General features: G+C 41.7%; 1 protein-coding gene across 1 annotated transcript; it reads left to right on the top strand.

Annotated features, from left to right (window-relative positions):
• Window positions 1–486: 486 nt before the first annotated feature.
• Window positions 487–15,748, top strand: ppp1cab (protein phosphatase 1, catalytic subunit, alpha isozyme b). The gene is made up of 7 exons (NM_001141712.1): window positions 487–840; window positions 3,060–3,191; window positions 3,672–3,902; window positions 9,344–9,448; window positions 9,882–10,105; window positions 14,488–14,622; window positions 14,889–15,748. Exons 1-7 carry the CDS (start codon window positions 786–788, stop codon window positions 14,982–14,984), a joined length of 978 nt encoding a protein of 325 aa, NP_001135184.1. The 5' UTR covers window positions 487–785; the 3' UTR covers window positions 14,985–15,748.
• Window positions 15,749–16,532: the final 784 nt, after the last annotated feature.

Here is a 16,532-nt window from a genome sequence, read left to right as displayed (position 1 = left end):
TTTTGTGGCATGAACTGGGAATTTAATATTTTTGACTGACATTATGATTGTGTTTGTTTAATATCTGCAGAGTAGTTAAAACAGTCAGTTCCACTTTAAGGGCCCTGAGTATAATGGACACCCCTTGTACTGCGACACACTGTACAGGAAATTGTGTATGGTTCAATGTTCGTACAATTTGAAAAATGGAATGGATTTAAACTGATTGCCCACTATTTAAGTGCATCAAAATTAGCAGCAACGCTGGTGTTAACTCTGGATTTGGAAACTAGAAGTGCTCATTGCTGCAACAATGTACAGTAAATTGTGTACAGACAAAACATTGTTGATCTAATTCTTTGTATCATAACCTGTACATAACAGAACGCTATTTGTGCACATTTTCCACAATTGTCGCTCTAATTATTCATTTACAACACGCTCAGGACTGGGCTCCTATTCTGAAGCGTTCAAAAAAATCGTGACCCGGAAGTACTTAGTTATTCTTGCCTGCTTCTCAGCGGTCCTTTTGTTGAGGGCTGGGTGCTATCCAGTTGAAGGTGAAACATATTGAAATATAACTCGGTGAAATCTAAACCGGTATGAAAACTCGATAATTAACGCCTTTTGTTGAAATATTCTTCGGGGAAATCCATAAACATTTCCCCCCCAACTTCAACTATTGAGGCATTATCTGGCGCAAGGTTAGCGGGCTAACGTTAGCTGATTAAACTAGCTCACCTAGTTAACAAGCCTGCTACATTTTTTTTGATTATTCGAAACGGAAAACTTATCACAGGAATATTATGGCAGAAGCCGATAAATTAAACATCGACTCCATCATACAGCGACTTCTGGAAGGTAAGAACATCTCTTCCCCCCCCCACATTTTTTTTGTGGTGAACTAGCAACTTCACAGGCCATCTAGCATCAACGACTAAAGCTCACCATATGCTTCCCAGTCGAAACCGGTCGCGCATATATTATGACGACATTTTGTGACGTTTTTGTTATTTTTGGTGTTCGGCGATTTTTTTATTTTCTTTTTCGTCTGTTCGAGCAAATAACTTATACTGTAACGACCCTTGGTTTATAAGCGCGGATATCGACTGCCGCTTGAGCATGCTTTTGAGGCACAGTCGATAGCGCGCTGGACTTCGGGCTAGAAGATCGAGGGTTCGAGGCCTGCTCCCTGCCTGTTTCATTACAATAGAAGCCTGACGGGGCGCTGTTTTGAAGTTACCACGTCCCACCGTTGTAAAAAATATTTGGGAAGATATAATAATGCTTTTATTAATGTCTACTTTTGTTTTTACCACATTTATTATATTCCAGACACCTTAATGCATACTTACAAATGTTATTATGTAAGATAAAAATACAAAAAAAATCTACATTTTCCTCAGTATTTTTTTTGTAGTTCAACTGTTCTTGGAATTTTCAAAAACACTTTAACACATGTAATTTTGTCCTTTGACAAAACATTGAATTCAAATATTGTGTATTTATTCTGCTTCTTCTCGGGAGTGTCAATATGGCCGATCGGAGGCTTCTTGGCCTCTCATTGGCCTATACATAGCATATGCACTCCAGGGTTTATATACATTATGTTAGCTTCACATAGTTGAGTTGTGGTAAGAGCAAACCGAACCTAGTATGCAGACACCTTTATCTGGCTAGCTGGATAGGTAGTTGGCTAGCCCTCGATCATGACTCTCAGTTCCGTTACATTACGTATAATTCATTGGACGAAGGTGTCTTCTTTACAGGGGGGTTTGTTATGAGTCTCGATGCTCAGTCTGAACATTAAGACGCATCTCTTGCGGTACGGTTTTGGAAGCATAAGGACCATATATTTCATATCAGCAATAATTTTCAGAAAACAAAAGGTTAAATTGATATACGCCTTTTTATAGGTTAGCGTTATTGTTCCCACACGGCCATATCTTCATGTTAAGTGCTTGTTTACGAAAAACAGACTGAAGACAGACACGACCACCTGTGCTAAATAGCTATCTAGCTTGCTCCAAACACCTGTGTGTAATCTTAACTTGGGATGTGTAGCGGATGTGTCGTCTAGTCGAATGGAGGCACCTATAGCTGTATGGATCTGGGAAAAACTGCTACAGTAATTGTCTTTTATTTGAAGGATTCTTTCTCACTGATGAAAGATAAGGGCCATATGTTTCGAAAGCCGGATAGCAAACAAATAAAAAAATTTTTTTTTGGTAAATATTTTTTTTTTAAATTCATACAATACAAAACATACAACTGACAACCTACAGACCTACAGTTCTCACCCCTATCTCCAGTGCCTGCACTACTCTCCACCACAAATTGCACCATTTTGGTCTTCTCCGTCACCCACGCTCTTTCAATAATTAGATAATGAATCATATTTTTCCATTGTCTTAACAGTGGAGGATTGATTGATTTCCAGTTTAAGTATACGTTTTTTCAGTATAACTGACGAGAAGAGAATTGTCCAACACATCAGGTACCTTACTGCACCCTCATGACATGTCTTCAAATATGCAGACAGCCGGATTAAAAGTAAATTTACATTGTAATACTTCTGACAGCCAAATTTCTAACTACGCCCATACCTTTTGGACTTCATAGCATTCCCAGAAGGCATGGATTATTGAGTCATTGTTAGTTTTACACTTAAGACATGGCTCTGTCGTTGTGCTATATAATTTGTGAATTTTGTGTCTTGTATAATACATTCTATACATTTGTACTGGATTAAGCCTACATTTTTGTTAACTGTAGTTTTATTAGTTATGTTCCAAAATTCCCCCATCTTGTGCCAATATCAGTTATTTTTAAGTCTTTTATTCCTTTTTTCTAAGAAATTGTCAGTTGGATAGGCTCTCTGCAAGGTTTTGTATATCTTACCTATCATATGAATATCCTCTTCTGACTCAAATAGGATTCCCTCAAGATTTTGTCGAGTTGCTTTGATATTCGCTGCTGCTGAAAAGTCAGTTGAAAACAGCTACACAGTTATCTCGCTCCACATGAGACACAGTGTTGTGTATGAACAAGTGTTCACTTTGTCCTTGTCTCCTGTCCAGTGAAGGGCTCCCGACCTGGCAAAAATGTGCAGCTGACGGAGAACGAGATTCGTGGCCTCTGCCTCAAGTCCCGGGAGATCTTCCTCAGCCAGCCAATACTGCTCGAACTCGAGGCACCACTCAAGATTTGTGGTGAGGCCAAGTTGTCATTTCTGGGGTTGGGAAATGGGTGCCTCAAATGTGGTTCATCAAAGTAGTAGAACTTTATTAATTCCAAGAAGGGAAATTGATGAATCATCATCACCATTAACATCAGCAATACAAAGTGTAAAGACAGGAGATGGCTCAGGAACAGAAGACATGCTCTTTAGCAATAAGGGAAGCAAGTGTAGAAAAGTAAAGTGCTACCAGTGCTATGTAGGAAAACTATTCTCTATCTGTTTACCAACACTTGACAGAAGGGATCATTACAATGAATACTGAAAAAAATAATACTAGTCCTACTAGCTAGCGTAACTGAAGTATTTTGTTGTGGATGATGGTGCCCAACAGCCTATTTTAGTCCCCTCTCTGTTTTGAACACAAACATCAATACAGTAACAACCTGAACAAACATTTTCCTGTTAGTATCTTGTGACCTTACACACCATGGTCAACTCTGCCCACCCACAGGTGACGTCCACGGTCAGTACTACGACCTGCTGAGACTATTTGAGTACGGAGGCTTTCCCCCGGAGAGCAACTACCTGTTCTTGGGGGACTATGTGGACCGAGGAAAGCAGTCATTGGAGACAATCTGCCTGCTGCTGGCCTACAAGGTCAAATACCCAGAGAACTTCTTTCTGCTGAGGGGCAACCACGAGTGTGCCTCCATCAACAGAATATACGGCTTCTACGATGAGTGTGAGTTGATGGGGCTTGGACAGTTGCATAACACAGACAGACATGAAAAAAACACGACAGAGCACCTGCATCCATGTGAGGCTTCATAACTGAGCATAACAGTCATGGGCACACACACACAGTAAATGCATATAAAAAATAATAATGTGAGTACACAGAGATAAATGTAAGCACTACTGTATGAGCGGTATTCTGACATCTCCATCAGGCTAGGGTGGTATACCGTATTTGGAAATAGCCACTGGGTGTTTTTATTACATTTTTTTGTACCGTTGAAGCTATTTATTTGAAGTTTTTCCATGAATGTTCAAATTTGTAGCTACTTTTTAAGTAAATACCTGCAGTCAACTTGTGTAATACGTTAGGGGATGAAGCAGATCACTTTCATAATTTCATCGGTCACATTAACTTACATTATGAACAGTTGAGCCATTCACGTGTTTGTAAATACAGTGGTTCTTCCTTTAAAAGTTACACGTTTATGCTGTGACCGTTTGTGGTAGATGGTGGCATTCTGTCATTGCACCACACTATCACAAGGGGAGTTAGAACGCTGATCTTTCGGTAGTCTAAACTGTGGCAATTAATGGAGGCGTTTTCAGTCTGAGAGTCTCCTCTGGCACTAGAGTCCTGCATCAGGTGGTCTTGGAGTTAAGAGAGAACTTGGGTAAATACAATGGGGAAATTTCACTTGACATGTGGACTGGTGATTTTCCAGAAAATAGGCACGGTGTGCTTTTGGTTTCTCTACCTCTTAAAAACATAAATAAATAATTCTAAATAACAAACTGGCTTTATTTACAAATTAGTAAGAATGTCTCACCCCATGTTCAAGAATGGCCTTTTTCCCTTTACCCAGATTACAATTGCTCACTTTCGGTTATTTGAAACGAAATCATCTCCAAAATATAGTTATTTTTTAAACAAGCCAAAGTAAGTTGGTAGCAATTTAAGTGAAAAAAAAAAAGTTACGAGCTTGTCTGTCGGCCCTGCATTAAAGAAAATTGTGATAAATTAAAATACACTGCTCAAAAAAATAAAGGGAACACTTAAACAACACAATGTAACTCCAAGTCAATCACACTTCTGTGAAATCAAACTGTTCACTTAGGAAGCAACACCGATTGACAATAAATTTCACATGCTGTTGTGCAAATGGAATAGACAACAGGTGGAAATTATAGGCAATTAGCAAGACACCCCCAATAAAGGAGTGGTTCTGCAGGTGGTGACCACAGACCACTTCTCAGTTCCTATGCTTCCTGGCTGATGTTTTGGTCACTTTTGAATGCTGGCGGTGCTTTCACTCTAGTGGTAGCATGAGACGGAGTCTACAACCCACACAAGTGGCTCAGGTAGTGCAGCTCATCCAGGATGGCACATCAATGCGAGCTGTGGCAAGAAGGTTGGCTGTGTCTGTCAGCGTAGTGTCCAGAGCATGGAGGCGCTACCAGGAGACAGGCCAGTACATCAGGAGACGTGGAGGAGGCCGTAGGAGGGCAACAACCCAGCAGCAGGACCACTACCTCCGCCTTTGTGCATGGAGGAGCAGGAGAAGCACTGCCAGAGCCCTGCAAAATGACCTCCAGCAGGCCACAAATGTGCATGTGTCTGCTCAAACGGTCAGAAACAGACTCCATGAGGGTGGTATGAGGGCCCGACGTCCACAGGTGGGGGTTGTGCTTACAGCCCAACACCGTGCAGGACGTTTGGCATTTGCCAGAGAACACCAAGATTGGCAAATTCGCCACTGGCGCCCTGTGCTCTTCACAGATGAAAGCAGGTTCACACTGAGCACGTGACAGACGTGACAGAGTCTGGAGACGCCGTGGAGAACGTTCTGCTGCCTGCAACATCCTCCAGCATGACCGGTTTGGCGGTGGGTCAGTCATGGTGTGGGGTGGCATTTCTTTGGGGGGCCGCACAGCCCTCCATGTGCTCGCCAGAGGTAGCCTGACTGCCATTAGGTACCGAGATGAGATCCTCAGACCCCTTGTGAGACCATATGCTGGTGCGGTTGGCCCTGGGTTCCTCCTAATGCAAGACAATGCTAGACCTCGTGTGGCTGGAGTGTGTCAGCAGTTCCTGCAAGAGGAAGGCATTGATGCTATGGACTGGCCTGCCCGTTCCCCAGACCTGAATCCAATTGAGCACATCTGGGACATCATGTCTCGCTCCATCCACCAACGCCACGTTGCACCACAGACTGTCCAGGAGTTGGCGGATGCTTTAGTCCAGGTCTGGGAGGAGATCCCTCAGGAGACCATCCGCCACCTCATCAGGAGCATGCCCAGGCGTTGTAGGGAGGTCATACAGGCACGTGGAGGCCACACACACTACTGAGCCTCATTTTGACTTGTTTTAAGGACATTACATCAAAGTTGGATCAGCCTGTAGTGTGGTTTTCCACTTGAATTTTGAGTGTGACTCCAAATCCAGACCTCCATGGGTTGATAAATTGGATTTCCATTGATTATTTTTGTGTGATTTTGTTGTCAGCACATTCAACTATGTAAAGAAAAAGTATTTAATAAGATTATTTCTTTCATTCAGATCTAGGATGTGTTTTTTAAGTGTTCCCTTTATTTTTTTGAGCAGTATATATAGCACCGTCTCTTGCACATGTCATTTTCCTTTCATAATGCATCCTTATTTACAAAGCTATTATTATTATTAACCCTGCACTATAATTATATAAAAGCCCTTTAGATATTCTCACAGACCAGATTTGCCCTAACGAAAAATTCCCCTTTGTATATCCAGTCCTCTAAATGTAATTTTTGGCGGAGAGTCGCATCATTGGCGGAGCGTCAAGATGGAGTCACAATCCATGCCAGGCAGACATGCAGATGTTTATTTCAACTACATTTTAGTTGCAACAAGTTCGATCGGGTTTAAATCAGGAGATCTACAATGTGAGATGAAAAAAAATATTTTTAGATATACTGTAGGCCTACCGTAGATGACATGAGTCTCGCGAGTGTTGAGTAATGTGCTGTTAAAAGTGTTGGTCTTTTATTTATTTTTATTTAACCTTTTATTTTACTACATAAAGGTCTACTTACTCTGCTGTCATCTTGAACCAGTTTATGCCTTCATTTGCAATGCAAACCATAAAGAATTACTATGAGAATAAATGGAAGAGGCAGGTGGAAGGTGGAAAAAGTAAGCAACTTCTTTCAGCCCTTGAGGCCTTTTGAAAACATGTTTTCACAAGGGCTATTAGCAGGACAATAGACGCGATGTGGTCCCAAAAACACCTCTCTGACATAGGGTCCAGCATATCTATTGATGTCTTTCAATGTCTCGCCAGCTTTGATCCATGCCTTGGCCTGCAGTACGCAAAGTTCTTTGTTTGTCAAACTAATCATTTGGTCGAAACTATAGAACAGTACAAAACAAGAGAACACATGGTTAATGTTAGGGGGGGGGAATGAAGAATTTTTTTTTTTTTAAATAAAATGTCTTACAGAGCCTTTCCATATGTTCACTCAATTTTCTTCAACTGTCTTCTGACTGTGATTAGAGCGATGCCTTTGCCAATCGCTCATCATCTTCAACCATCAGTGAGTCCATCTCCAGCTAGCACAGTGGATCTGGGCCGATTCCGGCTGAGAGTCGGGGCACTCGGCTGAGAGTCAGACTCGGCGGACGTCATGTGGTACGAGTCTGGCAGTATTACCTATAGCTAGGATGCGGGGATTAAGCTCAGGTCGATTCCGGTGTGAGTTATCTGGCCCAAATGTATTACTTGGTGCTCGGGCCGATTGTGGCTACACCCTGGCATATGATTACACGGGCTGATTTATATAATTAACATTTCATAATACATTTTTCTGTGATCAAACAATATAATATTGAAATTAAATTGTTTAACAGTACTGTTTAAGTAGTATTTTAGTATTTTGATACTTTGTGCAAGGCAATTGAGTAACACAACATTTTGTGGATGGGGTCTCCTGCGTGGCGCAGCGGTCTAAGACACTGCATCGCAGTGCAATCTGTGTTGCTACGGATGCTGGTTCGATACCCGTGCCGGCCGTGACCGGTGAGGCGACGCACAATTGGCCCAGTGTTGTCCGGGTTAGGGGAGGGTTTGGCTAGCCGGGATGTCCATGTCCCATCGTGCTGTAGCGACTCCTGTGGCACGCCAGACGCATGCACTATGACACGGTCACCAGGTGTACGTGTTTCCTCCGACACATTGGTGTGGCTGACTTCTGGGTTAAGCGTGCATTGTGTCAAGAAGCAGTGTGGCTTGGCGGGGTTGTGTTTCGGAGGACGCACGGCTCTCGACCTTCGTTTTAGATCTGCGTTTACAAAAAGTCTATATTTTTTCCTTTGTGGAAAACAAAGAATTCTGTGTTAACGCGACACCTAAGTTTAACTTGCTAGTTTTCTAAGTAAGTGGCTGAATTAATAAGATAAGGCATCATATTCTATTAGCCTTCGGCCGTGTTTGAGAAGTCACAGCCCTTTGGATGAGTTATCTGTGCAGCTGCCACTGCTCTCTTGATTTTCCTTGCGTTTTTTTCTCAGCCCGTGGCCTCCTCTCCCATCTTTTCCAAGCAGAGAAGTCAGGCCCATTGCCCTAGCGACTCCACACAGACACAGTGTGTACACATGCTGCTCCAGAGCCAGTACTGTACTGTTCTTCCTCCAGACAAGCATGCGTCAAAAATGTGTTCATTTGCACGTCTCTCGTTCACATTCGCTTGTAAAGTTCCAAACTCACCAAAAATGACATTAGGTAGCTCCTACCTAATATATGTATAACTTTATGAGCTGGGTGGCCTGTCTTTGCACTTTGTGGGCTTTTCTTTGTGTGTACTAAGCTGATAATAACATAAATCCCGGGATGAGAGAAGGACAGTATGACAATATGAAAATCTGGATGCTGCCCAACTCTATTCTCCATACACTTAACTTGAATTTTCACGGTTAGGCATCGGATGTTGCCACACGGATCTCAAGTCGCCCCATATCTCCAGTATATAGAATAAATATATTAACATTCTGAACTCGTATGCACCCAATGCCATAATGACTTTAATTCAACATGACTGGTGAAATAAAACATTATTAAATAAAGTTCAGCAAACAAGCTGAACTCTTGTGTTTTTGTGAGAAACTTTGACTTAAATGCTTACAGAGCATGTATTATGCGAAGCGCAAAATAAGAATGCAATAAATTATGTGAGTGATTTTCGGGACAAAGCAAAGACCAGGTTTATTAGCTTTGAAGATCAGTGTTCAGTTTTGACGGTTGGAACACGTTACAAAACATTCAGATAGAAATGGATTTTGTATAACAGAAATTATTTTATGTCATGAAGAATTGGGCATCGTCATCTCTATTCATTAAGTTGCAATTCCCAACATTCTGAACTGTTCATTTTACTGAATACGCCATAGATTCATTTAGATATTTCCCCTTGTAGGTAAGAGGCGGTACAATATCAAGCTGTGGAAGACCTTCACCGACTGCTTCAACTGCCTGCCTGTGGCGGCCATCGTCGACGAGAAGATATTTTGTTGTCATGGAGGTATGAAGTTGTAGTATTTATCAAATGGCTCCACTGCACACATTTCCGGTTGATTTTGAAACACCCTTGTGTCCTTGTCGTAATGTGCCATGTAAACTCCCATTGCAACTGTAGAATATCAACTGCGTAGAAAGAGTGAAAGGAAAAACTCAGCTGAGAGAGAGATAATTTAGATATTTTGGATAGGGCCAGGCTGGGATGTAGGCTGTAGTTATTGTCATTCAGACCAAGATTGATGAGCTTTAGGCAGACTGAGAAGTGGAAATCACCGAGATTAGTTACATTATTGTAAACTGTATTTTTAATTATCTTTTAGGTGGTTGTAATTGAAAAGCCATATAAAAAAATATATTATACAAGCTTTGCACCCAAGCTATCTCTCGTGCGACAGTCTATACGTTATTAAAAAAATTAAAATCCTCCCATCCCCCAGGCCTGTCCCCTGATCTCCAGTCTATGGAGCAGGTGCGGCGGGTGATGAGGCCCACGGACGTGCCTGACCAGGGCCTGCTATGCGACCTGCTGTGGGCAGACCCGGACAAGGATGTGCTGGGCTGGGGAGAGAATGACCGTGGCGTCTCCTTCACCTTTGGCGCCGACGTGGTCACCAAGTTCCTCCACAAGCACGACATGGACCTCATCTGCAGGGCCCACCAGGTCAGTGACTACCGAGGGGGAAGAGGTAGGGTTTAGGGAGCAGAAAGATCCCAGCAGGTATACTGTTTTTATTTAACCTTTATTTATACAGGTAAGTCAATTAACCTCTCTAGGGTAGGGGGCAGTATTTGCACGGCCGGATAAAAAACGTACCCGATTTAATCTGGTTATTACTACTGCCCAGAAACTAGAATATGCATATAATTATTGGCTTTGGATAGAAAAGACCCTAAAGTTTCTAAAACTGTTTGAATGGTGTCTGTGAGTATAACAGAACTCATATGGCAGGCAAAAACCTGAGAAGATTCCTTACAGGAAGTGACCTGTCTGACAAGTTCTTGTTCTTCTTGGCTCTCTTTAATGAAAACTGAGGATCTTTGCTGTAACGTGACACTTCCTACGGCTCCCAAAGGCTCTCAGAAGGCGGGAAAAAGCTGAATGATGTAATTCCAGCCACTGGCTGAAAAACATTAGCGCTTTTGGTAAATGTTCTATCAGAGGACAATGGGACTGAGGCGCGTGCACGAGTCGACCCCATGTTTTTATTTTCTCTCTCTTTGAACGTAAACACGCTTTCCCGGTCGGAATATTATCGCTTTTTTACGAGAAAAATGGCATAAAAATTGATTTTAAACAGCGGTTGACATGCTTCGAAGTACGGTAATGGAATATTTAGAATTTTTTTTGTCACGAAATGCGTCGTGCACGTCACCCTTTACCATTCGGATAGTGTCTTGAACGCACGAACAAAACAGAGGATATTTGAACAGAACTATGGATTATTTTGAACCAAACCAACATTTGTTATTGAAGTAGAAGTCCTGGGAGTACATTCTGACGAAAAACAGCAAAGGTAATAACATTTTTCTTATAGTAAATCTGACTTTGGTGAGGGCTAAACTTGATGGGTGTCTAAATAGCTAGCCCTGTGATGCCGGGCTATCTACTTAGAATATTGCAAAATGTGCTTTCACCGAAAAGCTATTTTAAAATCGGACATAGCGAGTGCATAGAGGAGTTCTGTATCTAATTCTTAAAATAATTTATGTTTTTTGTGAACGTTTATCGTGAGTAATTTAGTAAATTCACCGGAAGTATGCGGGGGTATGCTAGTTCTGAACGTCACATGCTAATGTAAAAAGCTGGTTTTTGATATAAATATGAACTTGATTGAACAAAACATGCATGTATTGTATAACATAATGTCCTAGGGTTGTCATCTGATGAAGATCATCAAAGGTTAGTGCTGCATTTAGCTGTGGTTTGGGTTTATGTGACATTATATGCTAGCTTGAAAAATGGGTGTTTGATTATTTCTGGCTGGGTACTCTGCTGACATAATCTAATGTTTTGCTTTCGTTGTAAAGCCTTTTTGAAATCGGACAGTGTGGTTAGATTAACGAGAGTCTTGTCTTTAAAATGGTGTAAAATAGTCATATCTTTGAGAAATTGAAGTAATAGCATTTCTAAGATATTTGAATAACGCGCCACAGGATTCAACTGGCTGTTGAGTAGGTGGGACGATTTCGTCCCGCCGACCCTAGAGAGGTTAACCCCGGTGTCCTGGCAAAATTCCAAATCTGGCCCTCATACCATCATGGACACCTAATCATCCCTAGTTTACAATTGGCTCATTCATCTCCTCTCCCCTGTAACTATTCCCCAGGTTGCTGCTGTAAATGAGAATGTGTTCCCAGTCAACTTACCTGGTAAAATAAGAGTTGAAAAAATGCATCCTTAAATTAAGATTGTCATTTTAGAAGCTTGCAGGATTCATTACTTACCAACAACAGCTGCAATTCCCAATAAAACTACATCACGTTTTGTTTATTTTCTTTGCTAAGTCTAACACTATCATGAATCCTAGTCAAAGTTTTGTAGTTCAGAGTGAAGTATTTATTTTGTTTCATAGCGCTAGTTAATCACCCTGGCTTTAGCCGCTGGGGGAGCAGGCCTGCCCAGGCAAGTCCAGGGGGGTTGCCTAGCAACACATGCCTTGAAAGGGAGGCAACCTCAGCACAACAAATTCCCATGATTCTATGCTAGATTAGGACCGAACAATTAGTGTGGCAGCTAAAATGGCTTTGAAAAAATAAGATTTCAGCTAATAGGGAGACATAACTACATTATGCATTCACTGATCATATCATAAACTATTTACTTATAATTAGTGTTGCACGGTATACCAGTACCACGGTAATATTACAGTACCAAAACGTCATGATACTAAGATTTTAGAATACCGTAGTACTGTTTCTAAAAATGTCACTGGCCGTTTCAAACTAATCCCGTGTTGCTAATTATTGGTTTGTTAACAAATGTTGTTCATTCATGTTACCTAGCTAGCTAACAACCTTGTAACAGGAAGAAAGGAAAAGGGTCTGCTACTCATGAGATTCAAAGCTAGGATTCATATAGGCCTAATGTAAGCCTAAACTACAGTTGAAGTCGGAAGTTTACATACACCTTAGCCAAATACATTTTAAACTCAGTTTTTCACAATTCCTGACATTTAATCCTAGTGAAAATTCCCTGTTTTAGGTCAGTTAGGATCACCACTTTATTTTAAGAATATAAAATGTCAGAATAATAGTAGAGAGAATGATTTCTTTCTTTCATCACATTCCCAGTGGGTCAGAAGTTTACATACACTCAATTAGTATTTGGTAGCGTTGCCTTTAAATTGTTTAACTTGGGTGAAACATTTCGGGTAGGCTTCCACAAGCTTCCCACAATACTTTGGGTGAATTTTGGCCCATTCCTTCTGACAGAGCTGGTGAAACTGAGTCAGGTTTGTAGGCCTCCTTGCTCGCACACGCCTTTTCAGTTCTGCCCACAAATTTTCTATAAGATTGAGGTCAGGGCTTTGTGATGGCCACTCCAATATCTTGACTTTGTTGTCCTTAAGCCATTTTGCCACAACTTTGGAAGTATGCTTGGGGTCATTGTCCATTTGGAACACCCATTTGCGACCAAGCTTTAACTTCCTGACTGATGTCTTGAGATGTTGCTTCAATATATCCCCATCATTTTCCTGCCTCATGATGCCATCTATTTTGTGAAGTGCACCAGTCCCTCCTGCAGCAAAGCACCCCCACAACATGATGCTGCCACCCCCGTGCTTCACGGTTGGGATGGGGTTCTTCGGCTTGCAAGCCTCCCCCTTTTTCCTCCAAACGTAGCGATGGTCATAATGGCCAAACAGTTCTGTTTTTGTTTCATCAGACCAGAGGACATTTCTCCAAAAAGTACGATCTTTGTCCCCACGTGCAGTTGCAAACCGTAGTCTGGCTTTTTTATGGCGGTTTTGGAACAGTGGCTTCTTCCTTCCTGAGCGGCCTTTCAGGTTATGTCGATATAGGACTCGTTTTTACTGTGGTTATAGAAACTTTTGTACCGGTTTCATCCAGCACCTTCACAAGGTCCTTTGCTGTTGTTTTGGGATTGATTTGCACTTTTCGCACAAAAGTATCTTTATCTCTAGGAGACAGAACGCGTCTCCTTCCTGAGCGGTATGACGGCTGCGTGGTCCCATGGTGTATATACTTGCGTGCTATTGTTTGTACAGATGAACGTGGTACCTTCAGGCGTTTGGAAATTGAACCAGACTTGTGGAGGTCTGGAAAATTACTTGTCCTGCACAAAGTCGATGTCCTAACCGACTTGCCAAACTATAATTTGTTAACAAGAAATTTGGGGAGTGGTTGAAAAACGAGTTTTAATGACTCCAACCTAAGTGTATGTAAACTTCCGACTTCAACTGTATATACAAAATCTAGTTCTGCTTCTCCTTTAGATTCTGTTTGGTGCCTAACGTTTTTAAAGTTGGGTGCAGTGTGTGTATATGTTTGTTGGAGGGAGTGGTGTGTCTGTTTATGAGGGGCATAAAGATCATTATGCATGTACAGTATATTCCTTCCTCCCATTCTTCCAGCCAAATCACAGGTAGGCTTTGCAGATATGAGCAAATTAATCGGCCATGCCGATTAATCGGTCGACCTCTAGTATGTTTGGTTAAAGGTGTGGATCTTACCTTACACCTTTGACACAACAGTAGGTTTACTACCCGGCCCGACCTTTACTGCCCGCCCTTAAACCAGTTTAGTGGTTTTGTTTGTGATATGAATAATTGACTTCCCTCTAGTACAAGCGGTTTGAAAGTGAATACGCCTAGAATTCTTTGCACACTTGTCCACAGTGTTACATAGCTAATGGAGGAAGGACAAAGCTACCTTGGTTCCTTAAAATCACAACAATCCCTGTTAACCCATTCCAAACCGGGGTCGGTTTATTTATTGGTCAAGTTCAGATGGTACCTTCTCATTTCACTCCATTTCATACCGTTTCGTGCCTACTGAACACAGCCCTACTTCGTTCCTCAGGTGGTTGAGGATGGCTACGAGTTCTTTGCGAAGAGGCAGCTAGTGACACTGTTCTCGGCCCCCAACTACTGCGGCGAGTTTGACAACGCCGGAGCCATGATGAGCGTTGACGAGACCCTCATGTGCTCCTTCCAGGTAAAGGGATATCACTAAAATAACTTTCTAATCTTTAAGTTTTAGTAATGTGTTGAGGACGTTGTTGTCTGCGTGTCCTTTGTTTGGCCTGTAATGGTACTTGTCTGTATTAGCTGGTGTAAACAAATTTCCCCTTTTGGGATCAATATAGTACTATTTTAAAACTGCACTAATGTTTTTATATTATTATATAGTTGGCATTTATTATAGTGTTTTCTTGATTTTGAATGAAAGTCTCTTATTTGTTTGTTCTCAATCCTTCCAAGATCCTCAAGCCTGCAGACAAGAAGCTGTTCTATGGGGGTGGAGGGGGCATGGGCTCCGGACGTCCTGTCACCCCCCCCAGGAAAGCCAAGAAGTGAAATGACTCGCCCCTCCCTCAGCCTCCACCTGCACTCCCACCATGTTTGCCCTCTCTACCTCTCTTTCCTCTCTTTCACCAAACAGCCAGAAATCAAACCAGTACCCAGGGCTTTTTCCTTTTTTTATCGTAAGAAAAACATGTAATGCTATGAATTGTCTATGAGTGGGTGTTTGAGAGAACGAGACATGGAATGCGTGTGTTTCCGTCTGCGAGCGAGCATTGAAAAGTGTGTGCGTGTGTGTGCATTATGTGCGAAAATTTGAGAGATTTGTAATATCCCCTTCTCTTACCACTTTACCCCATTGAAAGGATGGAACCACAGTGTCGTTCTGTACAGTAATTGTGACTGAAAAAACTGGGTTCGGGAGACAGTGGAGACAACTGACCAGATGAATTTAGCAGCAAACTCGTGCAAACAGATGGTGTGTTTGTGCACAGGGCGATTAGTTTGTTTTTCCCTGTCCCCTGTACTGTAAAATATCAAACAGATGTGTATGTGCCGTGTGACTACTCCCACTTCAAGAAAGACATTTGAATATCCTCGAGCAGGAGAGGTTAAATGTGTCAATTGTCTCAAAGGAAAGCAAGCATGCCCTCCGCTCGCACACACATACAATGACCCTTTTCACAGATTCATACGAGCCAGAGCTGTAAAAACCACACAATTTAGGTTTGTACAGATTTGATTACTTGAAAGAGATTTTTTGTGAATTCGTTTTGTAGTCTCATCAAGTTGACCAATAAAGCAAGAATCTGAATGAAGTTCTTCTTTCATTGCTTATCTATTATCTTTGCTAACCACTGTGGTTTGTTGTCATCTAAAAAGGAATGATACCCCTATCCCCCTCTTTTTTTTTATTTGTACTGTGTCTTCCTGGCTCTAATATTTCGGGTCAGCAAACCCTTCTGGGGGCTTCATAATTTAAATCACATTTCTTAATCATCATTCTATACCAACCTAAATCAATTTTGAAACTGACATGGACTAGTGCTTTTGTTATGAAATCCAGTTTAGTTATATATATATATATATATATATATATATATAAAAAAAGAACTGCACACACTACCTCTACATGTTTTTTTTAATGTGTCGATGTTACGGTCAGGGACCTTTTTAAGACAGTCAACTTTGGGGCTGTAATTCTCTGCACCTCAAATGAGAGAAGCATGGTGCTGCGTGTTCACGTTTAGTCATGCAATACCATCCAATAGCGTAGTCACACACAAACCAACTAAGTGTTGTCTATTTGCTGTCCATAGGGTGGCGCTCTGAGTTGCCAAACTGAAGTGGGCTGAGGTAGACTAGTTACATGAGGGGTCATTGGACTTTCATATGGTAAACGTTTCTCATTGGTTAAGCACCCCAGTAAGTGTTATTGTCAATGAATGGCTTACGACAGAATCTCAAGTAATACTATTAACTCATTAATGAACAACGGAACGCATTACTTGATGCTGTAGAATTGGACTTTTCGCTTGCTATACCCCTGCATGAAGCTTCTGCAACAAAGTAATGACGAGGGGCAAATGTCATTTAAGTAAT

Source organism: Salmo salar, chromosome ssa19 (genome assembly GCF_905237065.1).
Source record: "Salmo salar chromosome ssa19, Ssal_v3.1, whole genome shotgun sequence".
Taxonomy (NCBI): Eukaryota; Metazoa; Chordata; class Actinopteri; order Salmoniformes; family Salmonidae; genus Salmo; species Salmo salar.
This window is presented reverse-complemented; position numbering and strand designations above follow the sequence as displayed.